The sequence below is a fragment of the Lineus longissimus genome, chromosome 7, assembly GCF_910592395.1.
Source record: "Lineus longissimus chromosome 7, tnLinLong1.2, whole genome shotgun sequence".
Taxonomy (NCBI): Eukaryota; Metazoa; Nemertea; class Pilidiophora; order Heteronemertea; family Lineidae; genus Lineus; species Lineus longissimus.
Window position 1 is genome coordinate 1,106,669 of NC_088314.1, and position 14,456 is coordinate 1,121,124.

The 14,456-nt window shown below is 42.5% G+C and overlaps 1 protein-coding gene across 1 annotated transcript in view; it reads right to left on the reverse strand.

Moving 5' to 3' along the window:
* The window catches only part of LOC135491071 (proton myo-inositol cotransporter-like), a 29,504-nt gene that overhangs the window by 14,092 nt on the left and 956 nt on the right, over positions 1-14,456 (reverse strand). Inside the window, exon 2 of the mRNA XM_064776717.1 lies at positions 2,841-2,997. Coding sequence (XP_064632787.1) covers positions 2,841-2,997 — 157 coding nt within the window. The remainder of the gene's footprint in view (positions 1-2,840; positions 2,998-14,456) is intronic.

Consider the following 14,456-nt stretch of genomic DNA (forward strand, 5'->3'; position numbering starts at 1 on the left):
ATCCATTCTAATTATATATTTTCAGACTGTTTTTTCTACAATATAACCATCCCTCCTTCTCGGAATACCTGATCACCCTTGATCAATATGGCAATACGATAAAAGAACAAACAGTTCAATGAGAGAAGACGAGATCAAAGCTAACCACGCACTCATTGACTGGTCATGGCCGATCAATCAGGCAGCACTTGTTGATGGTAATAAAAGATTGCGGATGTCAGCTACTAATAGTATCATTGATACCAATTGAACTGCAGCACTCCTTTAGGCCAGATAGAGATGAACATTTGTTACTTGTCCTTGCCCACTCCAATTTTAAGAGCAAATTAAGAGCTGTAATAAGCAAGGTTTGATTTAGTGTCTCGTTGTAATTCTCATGTGATGAGTAAACGATGGCTGCACTTGCACCCACATATTGATGCCTGGCACCGGATGTTGGAGGAGTAAACATCATTGATTCACTCCAGCATCAGTTTTAGATGACTTAAACCAAGTATGGATTAAAGGGTAAATCAGACAATGTTTCCAACACCAGATATGTTTGAAGACCACCCTCCTGCATCATGACATGATGAATGACACAGCTTGAAAAGTGACCTGCTAGGTGAAACTCGAATTCCCCACGGCCTGGTGGAGCTTGAGCCCGCTCTCCAGTGTAGAATTGCAAATCCCACATCTCATAAGCATGATTTGTGATCTTGCGTTGATTGAAATATTTCTATGAGACAGATGCTTTAACAACAACGCTCGGCGCATATTTCTGATCAATTCCCTGGGAACCACTTAGCCATAACTCCGCACAACTCTACCTCACCATCGCATAAAGAATCCAGAACACGCCCAATACTTTTTTCGCCGCCATCCTTGCTCCGTTGACGGGGTGATATGGAAATTCCGCCAGCGTCTGTTGTCTGTCAATGATTGATCGAAACTAGTTGAGAAATGCTATTGATTACGCCGCTGTACCTATGGATCAAATTAATGCCTGGTTCACTAGATGAGCATGCGTTACACGCCGTACCATTACTGACTTGACGATTCTCTTCACACGCAGTGGCATCATGGGATTGAAGAGCTCCGGTAGCGCCACTTCCGACAAATAACAGTGAGAATTTGTTGGTTAAGGTATCTCCGGCCTTAAAGGGTCAAAGGGTTCAAAGCGAATGAAGAATTTCCAAAGCCCCATAGGTTAATCAATCGTTTCTCATAATGAAGGTCATCTTTGTCGATGGCATCTCATCATGCCAGCCACACCTGTGGTTCCTCCAATCAAACTCTCAGCACTGAGATTACAAGTGCGAGGTACAGGGAAACGACATCGATCCAAGGAATCACTCAGAACTGCTCGGGTCGTCGATATTCCAGACACAGTTTTCTAACCATCATAGATCATTGGCCCTGTCGATCTGTATGACCATGACATGTACTGTTGTCTTTTGCCAAGTCTGGTTTTCCAAGATGGCGCCCTAGAGGTCGGTCAAACCCTGACTTCATCAGTCGCCTTGTCTCATTTAAATTGCCCAATCCCTGGGCGAAAGCTGGGTCTAATATGGTCAGCCTCTGAGCGTGTCCAGAACAGGGGAAATCAGCATAAGTTAATAGGGAAGTTTATTGATATCGGTTTGAAGTTACATGTCATTTCTCACCATATCTCCAAGGTGGCGCAACTCAATTGGCAGGAAGAGCAATGTTTGGGTGAATTCGGAGAAACGAGTTTGACTCGCTTGCCTTTCTTGACAGTTGGGGCGAGTCAATTATTTGCAAAGATCCCCTATATCGAGGCGAGGGAGGTGAAAACGGTCAACATTTCATTTGGCAATGAATTGTTGCATCCATGCATGAGGGCTGGGTGAAAGAAAAGATTTCAATAACCATGCAGGGAAGCTAGCAACGCGGTCTTCGTTCAAGTGAAATATGTTATTCAGTCCACAACATCTCAACAAATTTTCTGCCTACAGCGCATGACAAAACTATCTCATCATGAAAAGAGAAATGAAATGATGAAATGCAGGCCGATAACCTTTAAATACTGTGACTAAAGAGAACTCATCACATTATACATCCACTTGAACTGACATCTACCTCTTCACGTCAACTTTCCGAAGCTCTTCTTCCAGGGATGTAGTGGGAAGAGGTGTAGAGAAACAGTCACAGAACTGTCGAGAGGGTGGTCGGCCATCTGCCCTTAAACCATGTCACCAGAACAGCTATGGGAGTGCCAACAGTTCCGTTGCTGGCAATAAGAAATTGGAGGACGAATAGTTCGAAACTGCAGATCAGACTTTATGAGGCAAGCCACGTCAACGGTACCATGGCGGCTTGCCATAAAGACCTTCGCTTGCCTGTCACAGGGAAGTCCTCATCAATGACCATCGCACTGGTGCAGCAACCTCCGCGACTAGGACAGTTTGCTATGCAGACCAGCATCAGCTTAAAGCGGTTCTCATCAATGGCAAACATACTGGTCTAGCAACCTCCATGATTAGGATAGCTTGTCATGCAGACCAGACATCAGCTTGTCCCAAAGCAGTTTTCATCAATGACAACCGTACTGGGGCCGCACCTGCTCCATCAGAAATGCCAATACTGCCATCATTAATGACAGAGCTCCATTATTGGCAGGTGAGCAGGGAGATGACAAGACTGTCTGGAACAGTGGCAGGTGCTAGTCATGTCACTAAATGGCCTCTTCAATCAGATGTCTGGCGAATGAAAGGATGAGTTGAGAGTGCTTGAATCGCTTGAGGAAAAGGGTCGGAAAGTGACTATCATGTTGATGAACTCAATACAGAAACACAAAACAAATAGGAGGAAATTTGATTGGGGTGTTGTGTACTTACCTCCAGCCATTTTCGTTAAAACTAAATATTCCATCCACGACATTAGCGACAAACTGTCCACATGCAATCATCGCCACGTTACATGAGACGAGGCGGCCTCTGATATGTGACGGTGCGGCCTCTGCTATATACATGGGCGTGGTCATAGAAGTCAGACCTGGAAGAGAAGAAGAAACAATTTCATGGAAAGGCAACAGAGTAAGCTGCACACATGAGTGAATTCAGGAATGGCGGAATCTTAAGGTCCCCACGACCAGCAGTAGTATTGTTGCATCTGGTTTACATTCCGCTCGCGGCGACTTGCGACAGACACGTGACAAGCTACAGCTTAGAGTAACCAGTCTGGTTAGGCTACAGCATCCCTGTTGCCAAACCAAACCGAGTAGATTCCTAAACTCCTGTTCAAGAAGTCTTTCATCAAAAGATTTAACCAGTTTCTGAATTGGATTTGTCTCGCTGTTTTCTTTCAGCAAATGTATAACGCAAGTCAGATGAGAACACGTGAGATCGTGCTGCCAGCTTATTGCCACGTTGTTATGAATCGAAGGTAATTAAGTGAGAAATAACATGCGCCAATAAAGGAATGTCAGAAGGAGATGGCGAGATGTGGGAGACGGAACAACGATATTGAAGTAGAATAAAGTAGACAAGCGTGGCTAATGTTGACCTATTATGCAGTCCTTGGGTTATCAGAGTTCGAACATGCCCTGACAATGCAGTCAGGGTATAGCTACTGACGAGTGTAACCTTGAAATTGCTAAGAAGTATAGCTATAGCGACGTGAAGGATTGATAATTCAAATCTTGCCTCTACTAGCATGAACATCAAATCATCTTGATCATTCATCAAACCAGTCTTGATCATCATGCCACTATCTCTGGGTTTTATTAGACATTACACTTGTAAACTACCCCCAAGGCCAATTAGGCATGCAAATTAAGAAGTCTACGGATGTCTCTTTGGGAATGTAATTTGCATAACTACCTCATACTGCACTACTCTCGGACTTCTACTGGTTTATACCAAGACAAGTTACATCCAACATCGACTATAACTGTGATATCTGGGAGTTTTATATATCTTTGGATGAAAGATCAAATATACTTATTATGTCACCAGGACTTGTCTAGCCACGAATGCATCAGTCTGACAGAGTATTGATCAAACTGATGGTCGACTCTTGCCTTTGATATTGCATGTCAAATAACACAGTTTGAAAAATATCCATGTCTTTTGAAGACGATCTTTACAAGAAAGTGGCACGCTAGTGTTTCATGAAATCCTAGTAAGGGAATATTCAAATGATAAATCATAAGAGGTCCAATGACACGTCTTTCTTATTGATAACTGCCTGGAACTCCAGGAGTATATGTACGTGAATCTGTGAATCTGTTGTAAGCCCAAGAAGTGGGTATGGTGGAACTGAAGGAGGTCTTGTTCTGCCAGTCCTTGCATAGAAGGTCATCAGCCAATAACAACCCTAAACCCCTTCCTAACACCAGTAGCTAGAAACCCATTTATCAAGACTTTGCCTACACCAACCAACAACATTTCAAAATCCCTTGAACACAAATATCTTGCAACCCATTTACTGAGACATTTGCCAATACATCAGCTAGCATATTCCACTTGGCCATCACACAAGATTTCCTGATATCCAACCCGTATAATCCCCAACATTTGAAATAACCAATCAATGTGATGCAGCGATAAACTTAATGGATAGGTTGTGTTTTCGAGATCAGCAAGCGCGAAATCAGTCTGCGTGGGGCTGGGTTGAAAAGCCGCGAGGACAGGGATTCATTTGAATGTCAGCAAAAATAAGGCTCGCTTATATATCTTTGATGTCACTAATTCATTATCAATTCTGTTTATTCATTATCTGTTTAGTTGATGTTTATGAAGACAGGATTGATTCTCTGCTAATCAGGTTAAGTAGGTTCAACATGCAATCTATCAGTGTCGAGGGTCATGAGGACATGGTGCAAAATTAGATGACCCGAAGTCATTTTGCGTCAGGTCAATCATGTTTCACGTTTAACCCACTGAAACGATTTTGAATGGTGTTTCTGGTGTTCACCATTATAAGTTAGATGGTGACAGCTGTCAACATAGATTCAACATTACATCAACGTTGAAGTTGTCATATCCTCATGCAACCTAATCTCGTAATCTTGAGGCAAAATACACCGCAACACATCATCACAATCATAGTTTACATTGTCCTTTTTATGTGTGTTTGCCATCGAGGGTTGATCCGTGCAAGCCACGAACAGAAAAAAACTCTCAAATCTAATGCAGTCATCTGGATTGGTGATGTAGTATATCTTTTAGCGGTAGTGGAAAAGATAACTGCATACTTGGATGAACATTCTACCGTTTCTCCCATTTGATTGATGGACAGATTCATCGGGTAGCGCACTGCTGGAGTCCATGTAAAGAGACTATAAACACAAACCAACAGGTTTCCCAAAATATCCCAAACAATACTAACATGCCATATTTTCTCCTCTTTGCAACTCCTTAAGAGTCCAAGAGCTACCAAAAGTCACTCACTCGCAAGTCAAAAGGTGCTATTAAGATTGATAACTCGCATGCTCGTCAGATGTTGGCACAACTTAACACAATTATCAACGACAACGCATCACTTGAAGGATCAAAGCCGGCAAATCGTATCCGCTGAGCAGAGCCATCAAAACTGCGGAGAGCCACGATGCACGCAATATTTCAATAACGCCATGATGAACTTCCCACCAGAAACTCTTCTTCTTCTCTCATGGTGTGCTGAGAAAGATTCTAAACAGGCAAGTTCCTGAAATTTGATTTCTGCGTAGGATGAGGAAGGAATTTCATTATCCAGTGAGAAAAACTCAAAATGTTGAGATATCGCCAAAAGCTCTAGTTTTAAAGCAATTTTTTAGATTGATTTTTCAACCACCTCTCTGTCGTTTCAGTTAGTGTTATCAAGAATTTATAAAGACTAGTCTTGGTCTAGCTATTCTCCATGTTATACACACAAAGCTTGGATGTGCAACAGAACTGAAAATTAATCTATATCGGAAGTTCCCTCAAAATTTGTTGGAAATGAGGGTATCATGGTACTAATCAAACTCCACAATTCCTTTTTAGCAAGACACGGTAAAGATGTAATACTTTGAACAGAGTTCCAAACCTTGTAACATTTGTATGAAAATCGGTGCTTGGAGTAATCTATACACTTTGGTGTTTCTCTCTATAACCAACCAACCGGTAAAGAAATGTCTGTTACGAGTCTGGTTCAGCAACGACATCGGAAATTGTCATCATAGATCAAACGAAACTTAAGGTGAGATTTTAACGTTTACACCAATTACAAACCACAACAATGAACACCGTCATCAAGATATGGCGCCAACGATCCAAAATGGACACATGCAGTTCTCCTCATCACTGACATCAGTCAGTGGTGGAATCCCGCCGTCTCAATCATTAAAACCTATCAGGCCGTGATCATCATAGCCCATACAGCGCTCGCATATCAACAGTCAATCTAATCCCGCCTAATTAAATAATGGCAATCTGTTATGAGAGTGATTGACATCAGTTTTCAAAGGGTGTGCTGCGAGAGATCAGCTAATGAAAGCGGGACATATCCAGGTTAATCCAATGAGTTTCTACGGGTCCTGTAGAATTGACGAGAAGGTTGTGGCAACTTCACCCCGCAGATGCATGTACGCATCCCCTTCATATGTCCTTCCCTGTGGCTGACCAGCTCAGCAAGGGACTCGTGGAGGTGTTGAGATTTTCAACACGTCTGGTAGAATGAACAAGTGTGTGTAGTAAGGAGGAAGACGAAGATATGTGATGACATCAGGTCACCTGACTCTAAAACCTCTCAGTCTATAGAACGATGCGCTTCCCCAGCGGCAGCTGTCCTGATGTCACCTGAATATATCACCAGGCAGAGCTGCATAACGTATCGGCACGATGATGACAGTCACTAGAGTCAGCTGGGAGGACCAATGAGATACCTTCACTGGAGTACATCTGATTTATCTGCCAAATAGAATAGTAGGACCATTGTCTGGGTGTCCCGCGGAGCTCCTCGATAACCATGAAAACATACATCATGTAGGCTACATTGCACCAAACTGAGATCAAGCAACCTATATACATGTACTCGGCAAGTTAAGCCCGTGACCTTTCTGAACAAATCTCAGACAGACCGAAATGATTTCTGACTGACAGTTCAGATAGGATCAGACATCGATTGTCAGACATCGATAGCTTTATCGCGCTCACTTGTAGCGATCTCGCTGGTGTGTGCTGAAATCAGATTGGTTGGTTGCTATCTTGGCTTGCAGTGCAGATGGCTGTATTAGCTGGAGAGACTAAACACACAGGGACAAATTGATATTGATGTGAAGTCCACCTCAAATATGTGCTCGCCCTGACATCATTCTCATTTATTATACTCTCAGTGAGCACAATTTCGGCGACCAATTCAGGGTGTGGACTTTGTAACTTTATATGATTCCCAACTGATGTGACTTTGTTCCTGTGTCTCAACTGGCCGGTTGATACAGTGTGTTCCTTCAGCACACACCATCACTATACCAGATTTCCAACACCTCCAAACAGAATGATCTCCAATCCTAACCAAATACCGGATAATAAACCTGCAACATAAAATACCTAATGATGGGATTTTATGAGCAGATCAACACGATTGTATTATGAGTATTGGCAGTCTGATGCCGGTAATGGGACAATATGACGTAAATAGGATTAAACCTGAGAGTTGATGACCAGGACATAATGACTAGCTGTCCTGATGTGATATTTCATCACTGTGAGGCACTGAGTAGCAGTCTTGGACGGCAAGCCCGCTGTGCTGACGAGCTTGGAGCTCGACCACTCGATCGATCATGAAGTAACAGTGAATGTTGTACCATGGTCACTTGTGACCATGACTGTGGCCACTTCAACTCAAGGAACATAGATTAGTGACTTGCAAGCGAGTGCAATGCTCTTGATGTATGTATGATACCTTGAGCTAAATCATTCATCTCAGTCAATAGCAGCTATTCATCGCGCAAACAATTGAGCTAATCAAGCTAATGCCATTACATCGCTGACTATGTTTGCATAATCAGCCATTGCCCCAAGCAAAGAATCGTTCTCATGCTTTTTATTAACCAGAAGGGCGGCATACTGATAGATGTGTATTGATCTGAAGAAAAACTGGGTATACAGGAACCTCTGTTAGCAAGAGTTAATGGGGTTCTCTTTTACAAAGAGCACTGGTATATTGGCTCTGAGGCTGCGGTGATTTTTTATCTGGCAAGAGGGACTGTATTGAAAGGCGTAAATCGAATAGCGATAGTTGCTAATGTGGAATCTGAGGCACAATTCCTCTTGCGTGATGGAGCTGTCGGAGTAGTGCATGTGGAAACATCCGCATCTGTCACCTCTGAGGTCCCGGGTTCGATTCCTGGACGCTCCCGCTACACTCATGTGATAGAGAGGGCGAACGGGGTTTCTGGTTTCCTCCTACTTCATAACAATCACTCAATATTGTTTATAGAGCTGATAATGTCTCGTTGGTGCTCAGCTCTATGTACCTGTCACACAAGAGAATACATCGAACATGTAGAATGTTAGCCTTTAAAGACGTCTTGGTTCCAGTGAGTCTGAACAAGTCTGGCTTACCAACTGATCTGACAATCTGTTGACAGATTCTAACCACCCAATTTTCGTATGTTTAAAGAAGGGGGGCGTTAACAAAGGATAAAATATCGGGCTCATCTGGATCCGTCTACGTGAGTGTCTCCACAAGAACGCCACTCAGACGTGGAGTGGAGTCTGGTGGTGACATGGTGGAGATGAGACGATAGAAATCAGCACATCCGCGATGAATCGCCAAGCTCCACATGAATACTGATAGGAAATTATATCGATCCAACTTCTGTTGGTCTGAAGTGCAAGCAATATTTGATTTCTAATCTGCAGAATCCCCTTAATTTTTTCTGCATCATTGGATCATATTATGATATTAGCACCGGGTGTCTATTGGTGAGGTCTGGAAGAACAGGAGAGGCCATGATTATATGATATTGGAAGGTTACCCTCAGCCTATCTTTTGTCATTCGCCATTAACACAACCATGCTTTGTCACAACTTGTCTTCTGCTTGGAATAAAGAATTCATGACCGATTAGTAGGTAACAACCAATGTGAACAGCCATGGTCATTCATACTGGAACAGTTGAATAATTTAGTCACGTTGTAATGTACATGGTCAGCGCTGCCGGGCAAGTGTCATTGATCAAGTTCTAGCATAGAGGTTGTCGCGGCCAGGAAATACCGCATGGTTCCCCATTCTCCAATCAATATATACAAGTGGTATATTTTGAAATATTCTGCAAGTTCCATTGCAGATTTGCCAACATAGCTCGGGACGGCCTTATCTCATGTCTACTCGACCTTTTTGCATAGGATGGGTGAAAACTGGTATTTCATTTTGATTCAATCGAAATCACACCGAGGAGCCAACTCCAACATTTCCATAAATCTGTAGTGGAATCCTGGGGCAATGGCGGCAATCAGAGTCAGAAGATGCTTCAGTGTGCAAATGGAGAGATTGAACCTTTCTCGACCCATAGGACCATTTCACTCCTCACAGACATGCCACACGAAATATTGCACTTTTTGGCGGTTGGCGGTTGACGATAAAACTAAATTACCATACTCATTACAAGGAGCAACTTTCCTTGGCTTAGACTCTGATACTGATTCTATATATGGCAACCAATCAGTTTCCCTGTTTCATGTTTTCATGCTAAACCAACATTGGCGTAAAGGCTATGCTAGCCGATCGACATCTATAGTTCAGAAGCAAGCTTTCACTCCAAAAGCATGAATGGGCAGACACACATATTGACCATGTTGACCATCCCCATCAATGATTGAACATCTGATAGTAAAAATAGAGCCAAGTTATTGAGGGGACACAAGACAAATATTATAATACCATTAATAATATAACGATTGATTGATCTAATGTATTATGCGCCTTTTACTCCCTTGTCTAAATAATGTCCAATTGCATCATACAATTTGTATTTGGCTGTTTCTGCTTTTACTGATATTTTTATTCACGATACAATATGCATTGATCGCACAATGCGATATCTGCAGCTAAATGCAAAGCAGAGTGTCGTATAAGACTGAGTTGCTCTCAAGATAGTTGACGACATTCACACCGGGACATCAGCTACACAGATTTCTCCCTTGACAATTATCCCTGAAACAAACCTGTGCGGCAGTGCCTGGGTTTTAGTGTAGCCTACTACAGCAGTTATTGTAAAGGACTAACGTTCTATACCCTTGTGAAGTAACTTTCCCTGCACCACACTTAAACGCCAAGTATCATATCATCAAGTCAGTGACATGGAGGAATGACCTGCAGAATGAACTGACACAACCCACACCAAGAAGCAACTGAGATTCCGGTGGCTTGCGTTAGCGCTCAGTTTTCTCAATAGAAAATGCACCCCTTTCAAATAAGATGAATAATCGTTCAATTTCTGTCTTCTTATCAAAGAAGGCACTCGATCATCCTCAATGTCATTGGCACAAAAATCAGGCAATTAACACTCCCAAAGTGACGCAGGCAATTAGCACATACACGCAGCACTGTGACAAGGCAGGTTTCGTTGGATTATACAGACTGGCATGTTGATACTTTGCATGGTAATACCATGTCCCCAATTCAACCCTTTTTCTACAGTCCAGTTCTAACTCTAAGCTCATCCACAGTGTCAATCATTGCTTGAGATGATAGATACATAGTCCAAAATGGCCGCCAAAGCAGCCATATTGGATTTGGTTTATGTTCACGCAGCATTCCGTACCTACATGTAACATGCTTCATGATAAGTGTGTATTCATTGATTCATACTTCATTGATTTGGTCTATTTTCATAGTAAGACTCAATCACCCATTCACACTAAGTGCCCTCTGTATAATATTTATGTCGTTTTCAGGAGTTAGATAACAACCCAGCCTACTGTTGTATTAAAACAATGCGTAATTACCCATTCATGACTAACATGCTCGAGGGGTTTTGAGACTGGGCGAAGGGAACTGAAACGTGAGGACCAAACTGTGGCTGAATATCCCTTATTCCGCCGCCAAATTGAGTTCACTTCACATTTGACAACTTTTGGAACCCTTGCCCGATTCACGAAAAGATTCCAATAAACATACTCTTATTTCTTAGCTTATGTGCAGTATGGGGAGGCAGTGGAAACAATCTTGTGTGCATAGAAGTAGCTGCCAAGTTCCTATTGCAATGGTAATCGTACTAAAGTGTCTCTAGATAAATGAGATTGTCCTCTTCACAAGCTTTTTGCTCTATGGAACTTCAACAAATCATCCTTATAGCCATGTAACTGGTGATTCTAAGAACATATACCGTGACAACTATTTCGACCTCAAGCATTTCCATTGCCAAACAAGTACCACATACTTATGAAAGAGTAGCTGCAACCTGTTTAAATATTGAAGTTGTTTTGAGGAGTTCTTTCTCTTCCAGCTTTCATACAGAATCAGGCCCAACGGTGTGAATGAACCTGTTCGATTGATTATATGTCATTCTTAAAACCTGTTGAATCTCTCACGGGTAGCATTTTCATCCTTCACCAACAACAGGCTAGAACTCGAGGCCAAGAGGCCAGGTGGGCTTAACTGCACTGGAATTCCACGGTAATGATTGTAGACACCTACACTCCCCATAGAAGTACATCAGGTCCTCAAATGCTATTCCATCGTCAGCAGTCAAATATCACAGCCAGAGCGTTGATGAAATTACCGCCCAATGAAGTAGAGCCCACTTGTCGGTATGAAATATACGGCCAATCGAATCTATGAACGCCCTGGCATAACTAACAAGGAGACGTCTAGCTGCTTGGCATGATATCTTGGAGCGCAAGACTTATAGGACATGATGTGTTTATTACCGACTGGCAGGCTATTCGGCCCCAGGACAGACCCAGGGGATCAGTCAGGATTGTTGGGAGCTGGCAAGAGTATCAAAGATGCTCGCTCGCAAGTCAAGAAGTTAAGAGTCACAACCAACCAAGGAATCGTCAACCGAAGGACTTAAAAGGAGGTTTCACCTCTCACAATTTGCATATAACGTGATATTAGTGTGGGGGGTCAGTGGGGCGGTTTCCATGTGTCCACTCCTGACATGTTTTCAGAGTTCAGAGAGCTAATAGCTGAATTTACCAACAAGAACTGGGCGAAAGAGCCTCCAAAACCCGGCGGGAAGATCTTACAAGGACTGAGATCATCGCAGTACCACCGCTGCTTCAGCACCAATGATTCTACTAGATACAGACCCGAAGGCCAGCAGAAATGCTCGATTTAGCATCATTGCATTTCCAATTGAAACTTGTCACTTTTTCACCCGAAACTTACAAATATCCTGAGGGCGAAGCGGAGCAATTACGAGACCAGGAAACCTGTCAGGGTTCTCGGGTTAAACAGGATAGCTCGTTTCCATTTCTATCGGAAATCATATACTGATACTTGTGTTGTTGGCCTCAGGTGACAAAGTTTTATCGATATGTACCGGTGAACAAATCCAGGAAATAAGAAGTAATCTTTAATGAGCAGATTGTTTTCCTGCATCAAGGATGGTTCATTATCCTTGCCTGAGGCCACAATGTTTATAATGTTTACCATGTTTGTACACAATGAAGATATCACGTATCGGTAACCCATTGAAATATGATATAAGTACACTGGTACACGTCTGAAGTATAACAGAATCCATTGAAACATTTCAAATATCCTTTTCATAGAAAATTGTTTAAAAAACTGGTGAACTGCGGAGAGAACGGATTTGATTGATTTATCTGATTATTTCAGGTTGCGGAATGGCGAATTATGAATGACTAGCGTGAAATTAATATTCCTAACTCAACAACGAAGGTCATACCGTCTCGTAAAGCGAGCAGTGTTGTGGATATGCACAGCAGATAGGAGGCAGTGAGTGCGAGACTGAAGATCTTAAAAGACCATGAGCCGGTCATCTACTGCAAATAAACCTTCTGAGTTCAAGACAGATGTCAGAACCTAACATCTTCTCATAAAACTCCTGTTACTTGATCAAACTGGTGACCAAGATGTAATCTGCCATGTGCTGGCAATTGGCTAACTCCCACCACGGATGTTGATGCTCTGCACCCGTGTTCCCACCAACCAAGCTGATGGACACAGAAACAAGAGCTTGTTGATCATCCCAAACTGGTTTCCAATCAGCCGATTGGAATCCGATATGCTGGTATTTGCCTAAACCCGCTCCTTAGACATTCATAGCTCATTGCATTGGTGATTAACATTGTTGATGTACAACAATCCGGCTGTGTTGGGACGAGCTGTCATTGTCATTACCGATTTTGTATAATCACAACGGCAATTCCGGAAATCTTGAGTCGAAGCCATCAGCATATTGACGCCATAACGTGAAAAGTAGGAATAAATGTTGTGGTATATAATCACCAAGTTTCTTTATTTTGTGGCCAATAAATTCGGGGACGGAATTGTCACAGTGCTGGGCTGTTACCATGGAAATGCGATATTTGGCGGTGGTTTTTATTGAGGGTTCATTAGCTTTCTACAAGCAGCTGCCTCTAGGGAATTGAAAACATTGTGCGGAATGATTTCTCGATGTCGATTGTGTCTCATGGGCAGGCTCCAAATCTGGAAGCATTCTTTAAGGCATCAGAGAAAGGGTGGTTGCATCGTGCCTCGAATTCATCATAATGCCACATCGATGTCTCTGGAGCAAATGTTTAAGGGGCAGTGCTCACAGAACATGTGGTTATCAAGATCTTGGAAGTTGGTATAAAGCCCTTTAGAACAGGTCCTCTTCAAACGTTTCTGCTCAGAAGCAAGTCCCCACTGAACACTTTAGGCTTTCTGAGTAGAGAAACCATTTTTAGAGGAGTATGATTGAAGAACCTTGCAACGATTTGGAATCTGTGCATATTTAAATTGCGTTGTGACATTGTCTCATCAGAAAAGACAGTCACTGGAAGAGCAGCTCCAACTGGGTCTTGACCGGCAGCAACATTTGTCATTTCTATGATGTGACTTTGTCAGATCTGAGGAGAGTTAGAGCTGGTTGTGACAATGTCTCCGATGAAGTTGTGGCGTCCTTGAAATGTGCGTTGTTAAATGGAATAGGGCCAGCAACAAGAGGATACCAATATCGACAGCAGCGAATGGGTCCTTTCCAATAATGCTTGCACCTGACTGGGATTAGTTTAGGAAAGGGGGCTCAAGGAATGAGCCAATACAAAAGCAACCTAAGTATAAGGTAATAAATTGTATGGCCAAAAAAGTACCTGAAACATACACAATCCAAAAATATGCCTCGCAAAAATCGATAACATTAATAATTAATCTGCTGTGTAACGTATTGGATAATAGGGAATTATAGATTCGTCACCAACTACTTGCTATTGAATGAGATAGCTCCCATTTTATATTTTTTGCTGAATGGGGCAATTCTTATTTCACCTGCAGCTTTCTCAGTTATGGAAGCTCGTGTGATCATTAAGC